Here is a 21,496-nt window from a genome sequence, read left to right as displayed (position 1 = left end):
TGGGATTCGACGAGTATATTTGGAAAGTGATTCCTCTCTTCTTATTCAATGTCTGCAACAAGCCCAATCACCTCTGTGGTTGTTGAGAGCTCTTGTGCTTGGTATATCTATTATCATGAAGAAGTTTGCTGCAATCTAGGTCCTTTTTGTTAAAAAGGAGGCAAACATAATAGTTGATTGACTGGCTATCAAAGCTAACTCACCGTAACCTTCCTTATTTACTAACGCCAATCGGCATCCAGAATTATTTCACATGTTAGATAAGGATATAGAGCCTTTTTTTACTCTGTCACCGACAAAGATATATTTTCTTTTGAACTTTGCGCTAAACATCTACACTTTGATGTTCTATTTTGCGCGGCTTCTTGTCTTTTTTTTGGTAATGAAAATTTAATTTTTCTTTGAAAAAAAAGATATCTTAATCCTAAAATAATGGGCTAGAGAGTGCGTGTGGCCCAGCGTGGACTCACAGACCCGGTCCATAACACTCCCGGTCTACGCCATAAAAATTTAAAAAAGAAACCGCCGAGTCATAAGAAACGGTCCGTGCGAGGGCATTTCCGTCATTTCATCCCGGAAAGGCGCTACTTTCCGTAACGCTCATCCCACGGCCGTGTCGCAGCAGTGACGAGCTCCGCGGACACGCGTCCTTCTCCCATTGGTTCACTCTTGGTCGTCGGGATTCATAGCAGCGGAAAAGAAGGGATAATAAAACACAGCGCGAAGAGAAGAGAGAGAAAAAGAAAACACAGTCACACTCTCTCTCCCTCTCTCTCTCTCTCTCTATCCCCATCACAATTTCCCCCCAAAATTACCCCAAATTTCCCTATTTTTCTCCTCAACTCCCTCAATTTTCCCTAAAATTCCTCGCTCCAATGCGGGATCTCCGATCCCTGTGCAATCCCCTGCCCTGATCGATCCAATTTTCCCGAATTTTTCCGGGTAAAAATTGGTGCTTTAACTGAGTACCAGAGGGGGGGAGTGTGGGGGAGAAGAGGTGGAGGAGGAGGAATGCTAGAGGCCGTTGATCGGGGAATGAACGGCGGATTCGCGCCGATGCAGCATAGCTGCGGTGAGAGTAGCGAGGAGGAGCTCTCGGTGCTCCCGCGCCACACGAAGGTGGTGGTCACGGGGAACAATCGCACCAAATCGGTTCTCGTTGGCCTCCAGGGCGTGGTCAAGAAGGCCGTTGGGCTCGGGGGTTGGCATTGGCTGGTAATTGATCAATTACGGTTAAATTTGGACAGTTTTTTTTTTTTCAGATCTTTCAAAATTGGGTTTTTTCTTTGTGTAATTTGAGTTGGTTTCTTGCTTAATTTGAGAAATGTGGACAAATTTTGTGTTTTTTTTCCGTGTTTTTTAGTTTATTGTAGGGTTGAATTGAGCAATGCGGTAGAATTGGGTGTAATTAGGGTTTGTATTTTAATGTATGATGATTGAGTTGATTTTTGGTTTTCTGCAAGCTAATGCATTTAATTATTGGATCCCGTTAGATATGGATAATGTTGCTTTTTGGATTTTGATGTTGCATTTATATGAATTTTAAACTATCTAGCTGCTATTTTAAGTTTCTCGTTCTGTTGAACCTTCTAGGGTTTTACCATTTTGTAAATTCAGTTGATAAATTTGCATTTTAGGGTTTTTGCATGCAAGAATTAACTTAGGAAATCTTTAATTTTAGGTTCCTTTTCTTCAATTCTAGTGCTTCTTTAAAGTGTTTTTGGAATTAGGGCATGCACCAATGTTTCTATATGCTCGTATTTCCCCACAATTGGCATTTAAATGGTTATCGAGCATCTTGTTTTCTAGATCCAGAGTATAATTGGAAGCTGTAATTTATCGGATTTAACTATTTGTTCTCAATTTAGATCTAGGGTTTACTGCTCAAAGCCAGAAGTTCAATATATGCTTGATTCATCAGAGTTTTGCTTCGGTGATTGTGGCTAATTTTATGGTTTTACTGATTTTCATCCAATTTGTGTGTGGCTTTAGCTTACTTCTCCTCATTCATGTTTCTTTTTAGTTATAAAAATTAAGTAAAAAAAGGTTAAAATTGATAATTGGAGCAGTTTATACTAGTAATCATTTGATTTTTGGTTATTGCTGATTGCTTGGTATTTACCCTTCTTGGGATCATCACGCCTCCCGTGGATTTTGTTTTGCTCATTTGTTGATGTGTGTAATTGTGCTTCTTGTTTTCGCTTTATGGATCTTTTCTGCTATTTATATCCTTGTAGCTTTTCCAAATGTGTTAGTAGTTTGCTGTTAAGTAATAAATAACTTGACAAAAACATTCAGTGGTCCCTCATGGACTTGGATTACTGGACTAATTTTCAAATAGTAGGTTCATTTGTCCATTTCTTTCAATTGTACTTAGTATTAAATCTTACTTCGCGGCTATCAATTGCCAAATAGTTGAAGTAGTTGAAGCAGTTGAAGTCATCCATATCTCATTATAATAGTTAATCTAAGCATTAAGTGCAAATTCAGCGGATCAGTTGTAAAATGACAAAATTTTTATGGTATGAAATGTTATGTCTAGGTGGCTGATCTCTCTTGCGAGTATTGAATTTTCTTAGTGCTGATTGGTAGATCATTTCTTCAATTACATGAGAAGATCCTATTTACAAAACAGGCTGGGCAGAGATGTTTGCGATGGTGTTTTTTTTTTCTTCTTCTTTTCCTTTTGGATTCTCCTTTTTATGGTTGTTTCTTTTGAATTAAATAACATTCGATCTCTTTGCTGCTTTTTTCACTGAATGGCTGCAGTGTGATGGAAAAAGATGATTTCTTTTGTCTGAAAAGTAATATGTTTCCTTAATGGACAAATGTTGGATAAAGTGATAAAGTAAGTAGCTTTATTTATGTTCTGTTTTTGTAATTTCAGGTTCTGACGAATGGCATAGAGGTGAAACTGCAAAGGAATGCCCTTAGTGTGATTGAAGCCCCCACTGGTAATGAGGATGATCATGAGCTTGAATGCGATAATATGCAATGGAATATTTCAGATTTGGGTGAGAATGCGACTTAGACATGTTTATTTATTGTCTCCAGTGTTATCTCTTTATTCTATATACACTATTACAAAAATCATTTTCACACATTAGCTAAATTAAATCTCGTTAATGAATTGGCCGAACTGCTTAATTTTGTTTTATTTCGTTGAAATGTGTGATTTTCAGTTTCAATAGAATTATTTGTGAATCTCTCACTTGTGACAGATTTTGTCGTGTTCTTTTTTCTTGTCCTAACTTCTCTTTTTCCAAGTACTTTCATCATTTCTCTAGCACTGCTTTTTGTGGTCATAAATAGATGCCAGCATGTTACTCTTCTTTTCTTATGCTGCAATTGAAAGCAGAACTATACGAGATTGTAAGAATAAAGGGTTTCTACCATTATTTCAGCTGACTTGGCTAAATTATCTCATGAATTTTATTTTGCTGTAGGCTTTATTTTAAATATTAGGAGTGTGCCAGGGCAAATAAATTGCTCTTTCGCATGCTGTTATTTAAGTTTAGTGACAAACTATACAACTGTTGAGGATAAATTGTTTCTAATTATCTCTTGATTGTTACTTGCTTAGAATGAATATGTTTTGGAATATGCCGTAATATTGATTTTACAATATCTTAATTGACCCTTCTGTATTTTATTCTTGCAGCATCAGATGACACACAATTGCAAAAGCCTCAAAGGTCCAGAAGCAGGCATCATAAGGGAGCTGGACACAAATCCTTGAGTCGGTCCCATTCTTGTGATTCTCAGTCCAAGAGTTCTGTTTCATCCTCCAGGGTTACCACGGTATATAGCCCATTTGAATGCGTCCAAATTAGCAAAATTGTTGTTGATTCGTTTTATTTGACTGTTTTAGTTCTTGTGATTTTTCCCCCTCTTTTTTAATTGTATTCGTACATTGCAGAAAGTTGATCTCAGCAAGCTCGAAACCAGAGCATTGTGGAGATATTGGCATCATTTTAACCTCGTGAGTTCAAGATTATAGTTTTCCCGACTTCATCTATATCTCAATTACTCCCATGAATATTGTCTGTCCCTGTAATTTTTAAATCCATCCCTCCCACACTATCATAGTATAGCTGTATAACATAGGAATGGGCTAAACTAATCTCCCAACCAAATTTGTGCCATAGCCTTTTAACAACAATGTACCACTAATATTTCTCATCTCTATGTAATCGTCCTTCATTTATTCTCTTATTTTTGCACTTTCATATCTGGTCCAGGATTCCATTCCTAACCCCTCTAAGGAGCAGTTAATTGATGCTGTCCAGAGGCACTTCATGTCGCAGGTTAGTTGGAAAGATGTATTTATGTGATAAAATAATTTAGGGTTAGTTACAAATTAGTCCTTCGATCTGGATTTCAGTTTTAGCAAATGAATTTATTTCCTGAATTTAGACCCTCATCTCAATTTCATCGTCAAAGTTTTAGTTTCTAATGAGATTAAAATAAAAGTTCGAACTTCTGGACCAAATTTGTGACTAACCCATTATTCTACTGCGCTCCTTTATTATAGAATTTATCGACATTTGGTGAATTTTAGACTCAAATTATTTGGCGCCCGATTGCTTTCTGTTCCTTCCAAAGCAATTGGATGAGTTGCAGGTAATAGTGGGCTTTGTGCAGGCCGCGAAGAGGCTGAAGACCGTCTGCAACTAACTCACAGAGCGGGCTTCGCGTTTCGTCACTAACATATTCGTAGTAGGGGTGGGGGCCTTGTATTGCCTGTAGTTAATATTATGTAACATAAAATATGTATCCTTGAGTTTGGTTTCTGGAACAACTTCGAGTGAATAGGCTAGGGTTTTATTTGTTTCCTATTAGTGTTGTAATGTGGGGTATATATGTATACTGTTGCTGAAGACCTTGAGCCTTATAGCTTTCGACGCTTTCCGGTGATGCACCGCCAACTAACTACTTTGGGTCAAAACAGTAGATCTCTAAGAAGTACCAGTTTTCTAATTTCCTGGTAGAATGATTGAGCAAAATGATGCGCGCGTCGATATTAATTGTACAATACAGGGGGTCTTATTATCTTTTTACTCAATATTGGCCATTTTTATAAATTCGGGGCCGGAGCGATGAATAGTTTACATAGAATTTTTTGTAGGTAGGATTGTATCCTCATCAGTTGTTGCCTGCTATGTGCATTTGGGTGAAGGTTAGTTGCTTTTCTGGGTATCTTCTGTTGTTCCTGTTATGATGAGAGAGCATCTACAGGAAAATTGAGTGATCTTCCTCTTTATTTTGTTAGATTAGGTTTTTACTTTGAAGGTGTACATTATTCAACGATGTGTGAGCAATTTGGGGCAAGCCAAAAACAGGTCATAGTTAAGAAGTTTCTTAACAGTGGCATAACATTTGGGGCTGTGGTTCAAGAATTGTAATATTTTGGAAATGTTATACACGTTACATTTGGATTGGCAAATATGTTGCTAACTTACCATGCCGTTTAGGTTGAGAGATTGTAGAAACTTATATATTTTTATTAGCGGACTACTAATAATTTTTATCAAGTATGAAAATAAGAATCTCTTAATCGATAGTAATCTAGTATTTCTATGAGTTAGAAATCAATAATAATTTTACTATTTTATTAATATAGTTGCTAACTATTTAATTTGGTTGTATGCAAACAGGTTATTTGGTTTTATGCAACTGTAACTATAACAATAATATTCTTTTTATTTATTAGCATGACAATAACTTTGTTTTCTTAAATCTGGAGATTTAAATTTTTATCAGCTGTTGCGGTTAAAACTGCAGTAATTTTGAGTGGGATTTTAGCTAAAGCAGTTGGACCTTATATAGTTTTTAAAGAATTTGAATTCAAATTTACTGGTCTAAATAATGTAATTGAAATTTACAGTTTTATTTCAAATTGCAAAATGGTAATTAGTATGTGCAACAAAACTGGCCCCTTTGTTTATTTATAAGCTCGCTCCCTCTCCCTCGCGCGGCCTCCTCCCTCGTCTCTTCCGCAATGCCACCACCACCACCACCACCACCACCACAATTTCTCTTCCCCTCTCAAGCTCGATCCATGGCGACCACCACCCTCCTCTACCACAGCCGCCCCCTCCCTTCCAGGAAGCCCCGCCGCAAAAAACCCTCACCAAAACCCCCTCCTCCTCCCCCCGCCACCTACATGCGCGACACCATCCACAAGGTTTCCTCCATCCTTCGCTACTCCCCCTGGGACCTGGCCCTTCCGCAGCTCCGCTCCCTCCCCATCAAATGGGACTCCTTTACCGTGAACCGCGTACTCAAGACCCACCCTCCCATGGCGAAATCCTACCTCTTCTTCCGCTGGGCCGGGTACCTCCCCGGATTCAAGCACGACCGCTTCACCTATACCACCATGCTCGACATCTTCGGCGAGGCGGGGCGGATCGAGTCCGCGCGGGCCGTGTGGGCGGAGATGGAGGCGCAGGGGATCGCCCCCGACGCCGCCGCGTTCACCTCGATGATGCACTGGCTCGCCAAAGCCGGGGACTTGGACGGGGCCGTGAGGGCGTGGGGGGAGATGAGGCGGCGGAGAGGCGCTGAGTGTCGACCCACGGTTGTGTCGCATACGGCGTTCATGAAGGTGCTGTTCGACCATGGCCGCCCCGAGGAGGCCGGGGAGGTTTACAGGGAAATGATTGAAATGGGGCTGAGGCCGACATGCCACACCTATACCGTGCTCATGGAGTACCTCGCGGGTGCTGGTGAGCGATTTATATGCCTTTCTGTTGGGAATTTGATGGTAAATGTTTGTGCTTTTGAATGGCCAACACATGTTTGTTGAAATTACTGAATGAGTGTGTTATAGAGTGTTAGAGCGTGTTTGGTTCGCTTCTTTTCCATCATGAAATCGGAATCGGAATGGGTGAATCCGTTTGTGAGTGATTGGTATGCGGGAGTCCCATTCCGATTCTGATTCCCGAGTGGAATGGGAATCCCCCAATCACCTCTTTTTTTAATCCGGCCTAGGAGGCCGGATTGGAAGTTGAATCCGGACGGAATGGATATTTATTCGGATTAAATTTATTTTTTCATCTTTTTTAATTAAAATATGAATTAAAATTTAAAAATTAAATATATAATTTTAAATTTTAATTTGAACTTAAATTAAAAATTAAAATTTAATCAAGTATTTTGAATCTAACTTATGAATTTGAATTTAAATTAAATTTTAATTTATATAAAGTTTTATTCAAATTTTATTTCAAACTTAAATTAAATTTATGGATTCAAATTAAAATTAAAATTGTAATTTTAAGTTTGAATTTGAATAAATTAAAATTTAGTTTCATATTTTGAATTATCCACCCAACTTCAAAGTTTAATTTTTTTTTTAAAAAAAGATTTAAAATTTTGATATTATTTCAAAATTTGATGTAAATTTTTAATATTTAATTTTTAATTTGAATTTAAATTAATATATTATAAAGAAAATGTTAGTATATTAATTTGATTATATTTTTTATATCCACCAGAACCAAACACCGACAATGGGAATGATTTATTCTGATTCCGATTCAGGTGATGAACCAAACAGAATTAGGTAATGAGTCATTCCGATTCCGATTCCAGCTTATTTTGATTCCGATTTTGATTCCGATTCCGACTCCGACTTCGAACCAAACACGCCCTTAGTGTCTATAGAATCATGGGGTTAAGTGATCTACTTTTGATAGTTAGAAACTATAGATATAGTGATTGAAAACAAGTTGACATGGTCGGGAGTCTATGGGTATGCGTAACAGATATAGGAAAAGAGTGTCGTAGGCTCGTGGCATGTGGTCGAATTCTGCATTGAAGGAGATAGATGAAATTCTAAGTATTTAGAAGCTCGCCATTAAGAGAAGTTTTGATTGTTAAGCTTACAGTATGATTGTTATTTTGGTGTAAACAAAATAGAAAATTATTTGGTCAATTTATAATCTTTAAAGATTGATCTTTCAGCTCACATGGTATCATTGCCTGTCCTATGCTCCCTCAGTTTCAAGAGATTTTGGGTTTAACAACATGTATATTGTTTTTTAATGTAATGCTTGGTTATCGAATCATTTGCACTTGGCATTTGGTGCGCTTACATTCACCTATCTATTAAATGACCATAGACAAAATAGCCATGTACATCTTAATTTAGTTATTTAACCAGTAGTTAGAAACCCCATCACTCGATCTATCACTGGTTAGGCTTACATTGACCTTGAAGTCCTAATGCTGGTTGTCTTTTTCTGTTTTTTTTTCTCCCTTGCAATCATTTGATGTCAAACTTTTCACTTAATTATTCATTATTGATTGATCGACAAACTGTCATAATATTTTCTTTGTTCAACTAACCTCAGGTAAATTTGAAGCTGCTCTTCAAATAATGGATGAAATGCAGGAAGCAGGAATCCAACCTGACAAAGCAGCATGTAATATTCTTGTCCAGAAATGCTCGAAAGCTGGTGAAACATCAGCGATGAATCAAGTTCTCCAGTACATGAAGGAACACTTTATAGTTCTTCGCCGTCCAACATTTTTGGAAGCATTAGAAGCTTTAAAAAACAATGGCGAGAGTGATTGCCTCCTTCGAGAAGTAAACCCTCACCTCTCGCTCGAAGGCATTGACAACGATATTGACATTAATAATAGTAATTCTTATTCTATTATTGATAGGGGTATTGTTCTATATCTTTTGTCTACGAGGAACTGGATTGCGCTAGAACATATATTAGGCGAGACAGCATGTCGTGATATAAATATTGATCCCCATATTCTTTCGGAAGTTACCCAAGATAGCTGTACAAATAATAGACCATCTTGCGCACTAGCAGTATTTCAGTATTGTTTAAGAATGAGGAAAGAGCTTGCAGCATCTGCATACGCGTGCCTTCTTGGTTTCTTTGTAAGGAATTCTTCATTTCATACTGTCTTGGAGATAGTTGAAGAAATGTCAAAAGCAGGGCATAATCTTGGAGTGTATCTAACTTCAGTGTTAATATACAAGCTTGGCTGTGCTGGGCTTTCTTCTTATGCTGAAAGGGTCTTTAACTCTTTTCTCATGGAACACAATGTTGTTACCTATACTGCACTAATGGATGCTTATTTTCGAGCTGGTAAAGTTGATAAAGGAGTTGAGCTATACTCGAGAATGAAAAGTCAAGGAATTTCTCTCTCATCCGGCTCATATGTTGTACTTATAAATGGCTTAGAGAAGGCTGGGAGAATACATGATGCAGAAATTTGTAGGAAAGAGAAGCGGAGGTTAGAGTGGAAAGATCGTTCTCAAGAAGAGATTGTACCCGATGAGATTTTGTGTAACTGTCTCTTTGGCGGAGATAATGGATAGCAAAGTGTGAAGAATTGTTTCGAGGTCAAACTTATAGTCATTCAACAATTTGGTTTATGGTCTTGCTGTAACTTACTAAGGTGCTGAAAAGAATAAGGAACTGCTGCAGGAAAAGCTGGCGATTTCGGAACCAAAGCTTTAAAAAAGAGATGAACAAGAAGTGATGCTCTTGGGGTAAAGATTTCTAGCACTATATTCTGGAGAATGCTTTACTCAGCACTATCTCCTGTATTATGAGCTAAATGTACTGATAATGCTTTCAAGGAAGTGAATGGACTTTTCACAAAAGTTTTCGGAATGTGACACTAGAATGCATGGTATTTTTCTGTGTATCAAAATCGTTCACACAAGTTTTCATTTAGTGAAAGGGTAATGTAGTTGGAGAAGAATTAAATGAAAATGTTTTAATTGCAGAGACTTCTAAGCAAAGGTGTTACTTCACAAACATACTATGTCAACAAGCCTACACATTTTTTACGTTTGCTAATGCCACGCATGATGAAGAAACAGTTCAGAAGAGATACTGGATTGTCTTTACCTCTTCTATGAATAACTGAATTTCTCCTCAGCAGGTCAGGGAAAGCTATGCGGATTGTGGAATTCAATTTATTATCAACTCATTATTTTGTATCAATTTATTATTGTTTGGAAATAATATTACTTGTAGTTTCTTTCTCACCATACTCAAGTGAATATATTAGTTGTGAACTTTTTAGTTTTTGGAATCACCTGTGGCTCTCAGCCCTGTTTGTCAGTTATAGCTGGTTTATTTGAGCTCTAAATAGAGAATATAATCTAATTTGGTGTGGATTTTTTTAATCAAATCAGAGAAATCTGGTCTCAATTTGAACTACACAGTGTATGTGGGAATAAGAGTTGGTCTAGTAGTTATTAATAAAGGCAGCTGAGAAATAGGAGGGCATTTAGAAAAATCATTTGTTCGGTGCTAACAATCTTCTGATTGCTAATCAACCCTTGCGTTCTTTTTGACACCTAAACATAGTGCTGAAGTAGATGCAAATTCTTACTCATTCAACCTGTTATTATTATGACTGTAAAATTTACATTAGTTTGTCTACATGGAAGGGTTCCTAAAGGATTTGACTTTGTTGATAGAAAAGAAATTCTCGTTCTAATCTTGGAGGTTCTAAATAATTCAGCAGCCTTATACATTACGATAATTTTGGTTCAGTGTGTGACTTTGATTCGTTTGGATCTCATTTCATTCAAGTTTCAATAGTCTGAATATATATGTTGCAAGTGTTCCTGCAGGTATGTCCTTTTCTACCAATTACAGTTGAAGATTCCTTAGTTGTTGCTTCATATAAAAAGTGTATCGTAGTATATATTTTGTGCGATAAATATGATCTTGCATCCATGAGAGCAGACAGGGCCAATAAAAGCAACAAGGGGGCACCAGTGCAAGCAAGAAAGGGGCAACATTTTTAAAGCAGGACACGAGAGATAGGAGAAATAATGACACTTTTAAAAATTGCAGTTGGAGAGACAGTCCTCGATCGAGAGTTGAAGAACGCAATTTGGAGGTTCGACTAAAGGGTGAGTTGCCTCATCCAGCAAATTTATGCACTAAGGTTTGTGTCATCAGTAGCCATTTCATGAGGAACTTCATTTCTGTTTTGTGGTAGTTCTGGAAGTTGGATGGTATTAGTAGATTATGTGGTACAATATAGTTGTTCTCGTACTTTGGTTGATCAAGACCTGAATATCACTGAGCAAATCGTGTAGACCAGCATTAAATATTATTGAATTGTTAGTAATATTCATAGGATACTTCAATGATACTTTCGAAGAATCTTGCAAATATTATTGATTCTGCAGTAATATTATTGAAGACTCATGGGGAATTCTACGAATATTGACGAAGACCTGAAAATTAAGATAGACATAATAGAGTTGCTGTGATGAATCAAGTTGCAAGATTTATGGGGGATTTAGTAAAATGGTTAATCTTAGAGCTGGTTGTGTCCATTACTGTTTGTATTAGTATCTATCTAGTTAATTAGAAACTTGATTAGTTTAAAATTTCAAATTAGTGCTGATAATTAGGCTATGTTTGGACGTCGGAATAAGTTATCCAAAGGCTTGTACAACTTAGTTGTATAAAGATTTTTGAGTATGATTGAAAGTAAGGAGTTTGATTTTTACTCCTTCAGAGGTTTTGTTATTTATGATTTGGTAGATAAGTATATTTCACCTACAAGGGAATCTATGTAGGGGGTGAAAATAGTAGAATACTGTCGGATTTTTGAGATAACCATATCCACAATTCCACATTCATATTTTTTTTTCCGGATGCAAGTTCTAATGCGGATATATGATGGATGCTAAATTTTAATTATTATATTCGCTTAAAATGGATTTGGATTCAGATATGAGTCGGATTTGTATTCGAATATTATTTGAATAATAATACATACTAATATATAGAGTTGAGCTAGAATGCTATCGATAGCAAACCGGCATTTTTGCCACCCATTTGTTTTCGATGATGGAGCCTCCAAATCGACGATCCGCACCGTTGAACATGATCTATCCTACTTGAAGTATTTAGAAATCAAATTTCAAATCTTTTCGACATTATTTGCCTAATGATCAAAGGGTTTCAAAATTTGTAATTTTAATGGTCGATATGAGACGTTTTCTCGTTTAACGGTGTAAAGATATCCAAATCAATTGAATTTTTGTTAGAAAATTCTTTAAACTATTTACAACAAGATCTATACTCTTGATCTTGATTACAAGACTTCTATCATCATTTTTTAAAGAATATTTATTTTCAGCCGTTCATTTTTGTGTCCACTCGATGGATAAGAGAGCAATATCAAAAATGTATGAAATTTAATTTCTAAATACTTCAAATGGTATAAATCATGTTCAACGGTGCCGATCATCAATTTGGAGGCTCCATCATCGAAAACAAATGGGTGGCAAAAGTGCCGGTTTACTATCGATAGTATTCTAGCTCAACTCCTAATATATATATATATAGAGTAGGGCTACTGTGCTATTAGGAGCACAGCAGTCCTTGTGCTCCTAAGTTCTTAACCGCCCATCAAATTTGATGGGTGGTTAGGGTGAATGGGAGTACGAGAAATTAGAGAGAAATTGGGTTTATCAATTTCTCTTCTCTTGAATTTCTCTTCAATTTCTCTTCTCCTATTCACTCTAACCACCATCAAATTTGATGGGCGGTTAAGAACTTAGGAGCACAAGGACTGCTGTGCTCCTAATAGCACAGTAGCCCTACTCTATATATATATATAATATATATATATATATATATATATATATATATATATATGAGTCCAGCTATGGTGCTTGTAAAAGTACCAAGTATTTGGTGCTTGTAAGTTTTTTACGTTAGACCTACTCCTCGGATCATTTTCAACCATTAGATTATTACTATTCAATCAACCACACCTCAACCCTAGGGCCACATCATCCTAACCGCATATCTCTTAAATCTAATGGCTAAAAATCTACAAGTACCAATAACTTGGTACTTTTAAAGCATTAGGAGTTCAATTATATTATATATATATATATATATATAGTCCGGCTATGGTGCTCGTAAAAGTACCAAGTATTTGGTGCTTGTAAATTTTTTACCGTTAGATCTACGCCTTTGATCATTTTCATCCATTAGATTATACTATTCAACCAACCATCCACTTAACCCTAAGGGGCCCACATCATCTTAACAGCACATTCCTTAATCCAAAGGCTAAAAACTTACAAGCACCAATGACTCGATATTTTTAAAAATATATATATATATATATATATATATATATAAACTAAAATTAGCATAAATAAAATACGCAATACAATTGAAGGTTCACATTCATGTTCAAACTTTGTTTATCTATATTTTATTCAATAAAATTTAATATTTTAATAAATATAAATACGATTTTCAATGAAACTCATAGTAAAATAATGGAAGAACACAATAGAAAATCACCTTATCCTCCTCGCAACATATATTAAAGTGTCCTCTTATCTCTTAGTAGTGAAAATAGTCGAACATGGTCGGATTTTGTAAGAAACTATATTGGCATTCATTTTTAATTTTTTTCTTTTGAAAATGAATTTTGATATACATGCGTCGAATGCTAAATTTTGACAATCATATTCGCATCCTATCAAATCCGGCGTCGGAGTGGATCGGAGTTTATCCTAACCACTTTCACCCTAGATCAGTTTTATTCAAAAAATAATTTGAAGGTCCAATATAATATCTAATGTTAAATATTTGATCTCACTTCTTATCAATCAAACATACAAAGTTTTTGCATAAATTAAGAAAAATATATCTAACACCATATTCATGTGGAATCACTCATATTATGATCTTCTACATCCCAGGTCTTCCTGTTCCTTCATGTGGCTTATGTTCTTCATGTAGCATTCATGTCATATATCTCATATTATTCCCACAGCAACATTTTCTTTGTATAGAGTTCGTTGTAGTTGAAGGATAAAGTCCAATTGAGAATTGCTTCATTATGTCTTATTATCATGTTTATATAGTACACATAAACATACCTAAAAATATATATATTAAACCAAAATAAGGAATAAATATACCAAACAAAGTAGGAAAGAAATAAAAATATTTCTTCTTACCCTATACCAATCATATTTTTTTTAATTCATCATTAATATCTCGTCTGATTTTCATTTTGCGATTAGGATTTTTATCAATCAATTTTTTTTTTTTCAGAAAGAAGGACAGCATTTTATACGCTTCATTTATTCAGAAAGAAAATAGAGTAAGCTATATGTGTAGAACAGTTGGCCTAAAAAAAGAAAAAAAGAAGAAAAGTAATAAGGAAAACTCAAGGCCTCCTGATTTACTGCATGGAGTGCCTGGAAAAAGAAAAGAAAAGAAAAAACTCTTCTCACTGACGAAAATTTTTAGAATGCATCCGTTATATTAGTAACGTGGCCTTCCCAATCAATCAAATGATTATTTTGAGTTTATTTGTTCCATCGTAATTATAAAAAAATATTTTTGTTATACTTTTTTTTTAAAAATAAAGAGATATGTTGGTTTATTATTGATGATGTTGTGCAAGTATGATACAGTAAATTTTCTCCCCACTGACCCACCAACCTATGTACCTTGCTTACTGCTTATGGCCGATCCGTATTAAGGTTCCTAAGGATAGCACTATTTCTCATTATTCATGTCATCCATCAGCGTACCATTAGTTCAGATGAGGTTCATTTTACTATTAGGGGGCGTTTGGTTCCCACTATAAAATATTACTAGGAGTAAAAAAATGTCCGAGAACCTTATTTCTATTCATTCTATTACTAAGAATATGGCATTCCGGTGTTTGGTTCGCACGGTCATATTATTTAGTCATGTTATTTAAGATTACGAAAACTATACAATTTATTTATTTATTTTGTTAATTAATTTTAGATAATGTTATAAAAAATTTTAATATTTTTTTAGAAAAAAAGGAGAGAGAATATAGGTTAGAGAGAGAGCTGAGCATAATTAAAGAAAATAGGAAGAGAAATAGAATCGAGGTTAGAGGGAGTGGGAGAATTGAGACTTTAGAAAAAGAGGGGGAGACCGGGAGAGAGAGCTTAGTTTAGAGAGAGAAAAAAAGTTGAAGTTTAGAGAGAACAAGATAAGTTTAGAGAGAGATATGAGGTTAGAGTGTAGAAAAAAATAATACCAACTAGCTGGCAGGTAGGTAGAAAGAAAGAGATTAGACATATTATGATTACTCTAATCCATTAATATGAGGATACCCACTCTCTCTCAAGGAATCTCATTTCTAAGTAAATCCAATATTACAAATTAGATTACTTAGTGCGTTTAGCCAAATACCGTTATATTTTTTTATTCTTATTGGATTAATAGAAATCTTAAAAAGATAGCGCGAACCAAACGCACCCTTATGGTGGTTGTTCTTACCCATCATCCTTTTCCACAAGACCCTAGCGTCATTTTTATAATCATACTTCCTCTTAAGAGCCATTACTAGAAAGAATCTGAGGAAAACATATATATCCTGTGAATAAGTTCTCCGGATTCAGTTTCATCCTCACATATATAATACACACAAGGGGTCCCCTATTGGACCTCTCTTGAGTATAGCTTTTTTTTTTTTTTTTTTTTCAAGAACCAGTCTAGTGAAATCCTACTTTTTTTTTTATCGAGATCTAGGGATCGATTTCAAACTCTTTGAAGTAAGACATCACGTATTTTGCTATCAGTAATCACCAAATATACCGAATTAATCATAAATTTATAACACGCATTTCAGTGCCAGTAGAGTTCATCAGGTCTAATTTCAACTCTAAGGATAGTAGGTTTATCATTTTTGTTAAATGTGATCAAAATGAGATATCACAACGATCGCAGCTAACAATAGTAAAACTTTAGTAAGCTACTTCACTTTTTCTTTTTCTTTTTTTTTAATTTTTGGCGCTCTAAGTAGGGTCCTTTTGTAAAGATTTAGTGGACATGTACTAGAAACCAGCTTTTTTCTAAATTGGACTCGAGCCACTGCAAGATGTGTACACCACTTATATTCTTGTTTGCCAACAAGGATTATAAAAAGAAAAAGAAAAAACTTCAAAAACTCCCCTGTGATTTCGTAGTTTTTCACTTTGCTCCCATGTGGTTTAAAATGTATCAAATTGCCTCCATGTGGTTTCGTTTTTATCTTTTTGGTAGATTTTTCGTTAATATTTCATTAAATTATATATAAAAAATTTCAGATACCCATCTAGATTTATCAAATATTTACTTTAGTACCATTTAAATTAATTTTATCACTGATTTAAGAAAAAAAATAATAAAATTGATAAGAAAAAGAGAAAAAAGAAACCATAGGGAGGGCAAATTGATAATTTTAAACCGCAGGGGAGCAAAGTGAGAAACTACGAAACCACAGGGGAGTTTTTGAAGTTTTTCCAGAGAAAAATAATCCCTTTTGATTTTCTACCCCGTGAGACATTACCAATTGGATTCAAATATAATTGGGCTGAAAATCTTCTATTATGCTACTGTGTTATGCTTATTAATAAACTATCCGGATTTCAAAGCATCTATCTTTTGAAATAAAACTAATTATTCTGTATAGTATAGTGGTGGTGGCGGTGGTGGTTATAAAATTTACTAAAGTTTGAGCTATTCATATATTTTATATTTTATAATTTGTTTGAATGTCTAAATAAGATATTTAATGATGGTATACTTAGTATGAAATAAGTTTTCTACAGAAAAAATATATTGAATATAATGTTTGTTGGTTTTTTAATCGGATTTCAGGTCGCCCATGATGGACAAATCCAATCCGACCCATTAAGAGACGGTTTCCTTAGTTGGTTGGGAAACCACCCAGTACGTGCAGTTACAAACGTGCACAGAAAAAAAGAGAGGGAAGAAGTGTGAAAGAAAGTTCTGGTTTTCTAATTCTTCTTCTTCTAATAAGATTGCTCTCCCCATTACTGAGAACTCTCTACATAGAGGATTTAACATTTGGATTGTGAAAACTAATGCAATTTTCATCTTGTGATCTTATATTTGATTCGTTGGAGCAAGTGGTTTGGTTTGATCCTGTCTTCGCGATCTTCGAATAGAAATCGAGATATTTCATAGAATAAATTTTACTTTCAATGTTGATGTATCAAGCAAAGGCCGGATTTAAAACAAATATCGATTAAAATATTGATTCATGCAAATAGAACTCAGGTTGGTTCTTATTATTCAATTGATTCCCATAAAAAATAAAATAAAATAAAAAATAAAAACTGGGATCTAAAAGGCAACAACAACATCGCGAATCTCAAAGTGCGAAGAACCCTCTGCATTTGCTGCACATTCCCATCACGAGCACCGACGCAACAACACACGTTACGGAATCGCGACCCCCCATGCGCGGCACGTGGCTTCGCTAGTGCGAGTCAGACCCGGTTTGGCCTCCCATGCGATCGGCCTCGAACCCAAACCTCGAACCGGGCTCGTGCTCATCTCTTGGTTCATGAGCTTCAGCACGTGCGAGGATTTATCCCCTGCACCATGCGTACGTATCCCTATACTTACTTATACTTCACACGCCGCACTCTTCTTGTTTTTTTTTTTTTCACTTATTTACCCTCAATACTATTCAAAATTTTCAAATATATTCTTCTTTATCTAAAATACATTTTAAAAATTCAATTCTTATTAGTAAACTCTTTTAAGAATTTTAAGATTTGAAATCCCCAATGGGAGTTTTGGCTGAATATTTCTTAAATTTTTTTAAAAAAATATATTACGTATTATCTCTCTTTTTAAAAATTAAAAAATTTTAATATAATTGATGCCATCTGCATCATTTAAAATATGCATTTATAATAATTATGTTTTTTATTATTTAGCGATCGAATAGTCTGAATTTTATCACTGGAACGTAGGTCGGCTCGCAAGAAATTTGTGTGAAAATTTTATGATCTGTGGAGGCAATATACGAAGGTATGCAAATCAAATTTAAATTAAATTTCTGATTAAAGAAGGAGCCCTTTTTTTTTCCCTTAAGATGATTTTAGAAACTTGGTGTATGAGCTGTGCTTGTACACCGGGTGCAGCCAATAAATTTACACATATGGATGTGGCTCTGGTGTGCGCGCGCGCGCGCATCTGCAGCCCTGTGTGTATGTGTGTCTTCTGGAGATTCGCGAAACCGGGGGCATCGGAGCGCTCAACGGGCACACATGCGCACGTGTGCGCGGCACATGTGGGGGCCGTGTGTTGCGTGCGTGCCGAGGCGAGGCGCACGTGCGAGCATGTGGGGGTGTGCACTGGTTGGGTGCACATGCCTCGCACAACGGTTTTGGGCTCCCGAATGTGCACACGCTAATTACCGGTCAAAAGGAAAAGTTTCCAGGGAATTGTCTCATGCGCCCGGTTTACCACGTCATCAGTGGACCGTACCGAGTTGAAATTGTACACAACCCAAAAGGAGAGGCCTCTTTCAGATTTTTTTTTATTTTTATTTTTTTCCTGAACAGATATTTTGTCTATCATTGTCCAGTATACTTACATAGTTAAGTACTTCTCTTTTTCCGAAAAATAGATCTTAAATTAATGGTTAATTTTATACAGGCCTCTCTGTATGTAAACATAGTGAATGACAAATATACTCATACAAAGTTCAACTTTCAAAAGTCCTGATGTTTTCAAATTTGTCCCTGTCGTTAAAATTTGTTAGAAAAATTTAGTTAACCATAGGTTAAATACTTAATCCTAGTTAATTTTTGACATTTTTATTTTTTTATGTTATATAATTATGGCTTTTGGAGGGACATATTTGTGATATCAAAATTGAAAAATATAAACAGTTTTCTAATAGTTGTTTAACAGTAACAAATCAGAAGAATATATTTGAAAATATTAAAACTTTTACAGTAACAATATATAAAAGTTGAACCTTATATAGTTATATTTGTCATTTACTTTATTTGTAAGGATCTGTATGAAATTAACTCTTAAATTAAAGTCATACATATGTGAAAACTACTGATTGGTTAAGAAATACATATTGTATTTTGCCTAATATTTGTGTCAAATTAATTCTATTTAGTCGTCGGAGGCAGTAAGGGTTTAATCAAAAGTAATATAATAATTTTATATTAAAATTAAGTTGAAAAAAATTATTTTTATATTTTTTGCTTGTAAATAAAATAAACGAAGCGGCTAGCGTGCTATCTATATCTGAAAAAAAAAAAAAATTGCAAGCGACTTTTTTTAATTAGATGTTATTATTTCTACTGAAAACAACTGTTCCAAAATTTTTTTGATAAATGCATACAAACTTATTCGAACTTTGTATTATTTTGAAGTATTTTACCCAATATATGTGTTAAATTAATTTTATTTAGTCATATGAGATAGTAAGGGGCTTACTAGAAAACAATATAATAATTTAATATTAAAATTAAATTGAATAAAATTACTTTTTTATGTTTTTACAGGCAGGAAATTTTTAATTAGATGTTATTATTTCTATAGAAACAACTGTTCCAAAAAAAATTGGTAAAAACTTACAAACTCACCTCAACTATGGATCATTTTGAAGTGTTTTACATAACATTTGTGTTAAATTAATTCTATTATGTCATCTGAGATAGTGAATGTTTTAATAATAAACAATATAATAATTTTTTATTGAATTAAATTGAAAAAAGTATTTTTATCTCTTTTTTTCTGTGCAAGCATGCAAGAACTTTTTAATTAGATGTTATTATTTCTACAGGAATAACTGTTCCAAAAAATTTTTGGTAAAAGTGTACATAACTTACTTGAACTGCAAACCATTTTGAATTATCTACCCAACCTTTTAAAATTTTAATTTTGCTATTTAATCTTTTAATTTGTTTGATTTGAGCCATTCGACGATATTTTAACTTCAACAGTTAAGCTAATTACTTTAATGAATTTTTTGTTATTAGAACTGCACGAAGTATATTAGCCAAATCTATAAAGATAAATGACGTATTCAAAATTTGAAATTAAAATTTTATTGACCGACTCAAATTAAATAAATTGAAAGATTAGATAGTAAAATTAAAAATTTGAAATATTGAATAGATAAATCAAAATGAACAATAGTTCACGTATGTAGAGTACAGTACGCGTTTCCCAAATAGTTTTCCTTTTGAGTCTACAAATGGCTGAGTCTATGGACCTGGCATAGGCAATAATAGCTATTTAGCAGGAGAGCATATATATATATGAGCCAAATGAGGCTTATCTCAAGGTGTTGTGGGTGATGAATACTGTAAAGAGGAGTGGGAGCATCACCCAAGTAGGAACACATGCAAGGGATATAAAATAAACACAGAGACAAAGGAATTGCTTCAGTATATAGCTAGAGAGAGAAACTCCTCTCTCTCTCTCTCTCTACACACACACACACACACACACAAACACACAAAGGAATTAAAGGAGGGGTTGGGGTTATTGGGAACACAGAGATGTTGATTCCATACCTCTTTAGATTGTCACCCAGCATGATGGGCTGCAATGAAGCAGCAACCTTTTCTTTGGTTTCTTTAGTCCCTGTTCATGAGATCTTGTGGATAATTTGGATACATAAATGGATGGGAGAGAGAGAGAGAGAGATTAAAAAAGAAAAAGAAAAAACAATAGAGAGAGAGAGAGAGAGAGAGAGAGAGAGAGAGAGAGAGAGAGAGAGAGAGAGTGTGATGGGTGAACATTCCAAACCACCCCAGTGTATCTCCTTTTTCTGCCCTTTTTTTATACTTGGTTTTCAATTATTTGTTTATCTTATTCAGGGGAGACCCAATGCAGGGAGACAAAAAGATTGACTGGGGTAAATATTTTATTATTAGTGAATAAATTTGCATGCCACACGACCCAAGAATGGTTTCAGAGGAAAAATTCTAGAATATAACGGATATATTGGTGATGTGGTATAACAAATTAATCAAAAATCTTTTTTTAAAGATATATGTCCCATCATGATTATCAAAAAAATATTTTTATTGTACTTTTGTAGTTTTGTTTGAAAAAAAGAAAGATGATTGGCTTGTTATTAATGATGTGGTGCAAGTGTAATAGTGTAGAATTCCTCGTTTCAGAGGGGACAGCCTTGGAGGTCCAAAATATTATAAAAATTAAAAATTGGGACAAGTAGATAGCTGGATTTTAGCCAAAGTTGATAACTGAGGGATCATAGATTCTACTTATTTAATTGGTATAATTTTGGTATCTATGTGATCATGCATGATATGAAAGATCTCATTCTTTCGTACTACTACACTTAGAGATGTCAACGGGTCGGATTTTAAAAAATCTGAACCCGAACCCGACTCCAAACCTGAGACCCGAACTCGAACCCGAAACCGAATCCGAAAATTTGAACCCGAAACAATTATTTCTTTTTTCAATATTTCAAAATATATTATATTAAATCTAAATTTTTAAAATATATATATATATATATATAAAATTGAGCTAGAATACTTTTATAAGTATTACCCCCATGATGCTATTAGGTTTTTAGCCATTGGATCTATTCCTTGATATTTAATAGCCCTTGGATCAAACACTATTCCACCTACCATCACCTATCACCATCATCTCAACCTCACATC

The 21,496-nt window shown here is 34.8% G+C and overlaps 2 protein-coding genes across 6 annotated transcripts; both read left to right on the top strand.

Annotated features, from left to right (window-relative positions):
- On the top strand, window positions 719-5,446 carry LOC109720946. The gene is made up of 6 exons (XM_020248315.1): window positions 719-1,215; window positions 2,888-3,014; window positions 3,662-3,801; window positions 3,920-3,982; window positions 4,242-4,307; window positions 4,606-5,446. The coding sequence occupies exons 1-6, from the start codon at window positions 1,012-1,014 to the stop codon at window positions 4,675-4,677; spliced, it is 672 nt and encodes a 223-aa protein (XP_020103904.1). The 5' UTR covers window positions 719-1,011; the 3' UTR covers window positions 4,678-5,446.
- LOC109720919 (pentatricopeptide repeat-containing protein At2g01390) lies at window positions 5,970-10,104 on the top strand. Of its 5 annotated transcripts, XR_002219098.1 has the most exons (4): window positions 5,970-6,728; window positions 8,358-9,370; window positions 9,456-9,520; window positions 9,761-10,104. XR_002219098.1 is itself a non-coding variant. In XM_020248281.1 (3 exons), exons 1-2 carry the CDS (start codon window positions 6,002-6,004, stop codon window positions 9,344-9,346), a joined length of 1,716 nt encoding a protein of 571 aa, XP_020103870.1. In that variant the 5' UTR covers window positions 5,970-6,001; the 3' UTR covers window positions 9,347-9,370; window positions 9,456-10,104. The 5 variants fall into 5 exon arrangements, 2 of the variants coding, with proteins under 2 accessions (XP_020103870.1, XP_020103869.1); XR_002219097.1 differs by having other exon boundaries at window positions 8,358-9,520; XR_002219096.1 differs by having other exon boundaries at window positions 8,358-9,663.

This window comes from Ananas comosus, linkage group 15, assembly GCF_001540865.1.
Source record: "Ananas comosus cultivar F153 linkage group 15, ASM154086v1, whole genome shotgun sequence".
Lineage (NCBI taxonomy): Eukaryota > Viridiplantae > Streptophyta > Magnoliopsida > Poales > Bromeliaceae > Ananas > Ananas comosus.
The sequence above is the reverse complement of the archived record's forward strand: the minus strand, read 5'-3'. Positions and strand labels throughout refer to the sequence as shown.

What these genes read in the sequence shown, in the direction of transcription:
- LOC109720919 (XM_020248281.1), top strand. Translation starts at nt 6,002, where the DNA reads ATGCCACCACCACCACCACCACCACCACCACAATTTCTCTTCCCCTCT. An exon ending in GGAGTACCTCGCGGGTGCTG is followed by an intron (nt 6,729 to 8,357) that starts GTGAGCGATTTA and finishes AACTAACCTCAG; the next exon opens with GTAAATTTGAAGCTGCTCTT.
- LOC109720946 (XM_020248315.1), top strand. Translation starts at nt 1,012, where the DNA reads ATGCTAGAGGCCGTTGATCGGGGAATGAACGGCGGATTCGCGCCGATG. An exon ending in CATCCTCCAGGGTTACCACG is followed by an intron (nt 3,802 to 3,919) that starts GTATATAGCCCA and finishes CGTACATTGCAG; the next exon opens with AAAGTTGATCTCAGCAAGCT. An exon ending in ATTGGCATCATTTTAACCTC is followed by an intron (nt 3,983 to 4,241) that starts GTGAGTTCAAGA and finishes TATCTGGTCCAG; the next exon opens with GATTCCATTCCTAACCCCTC.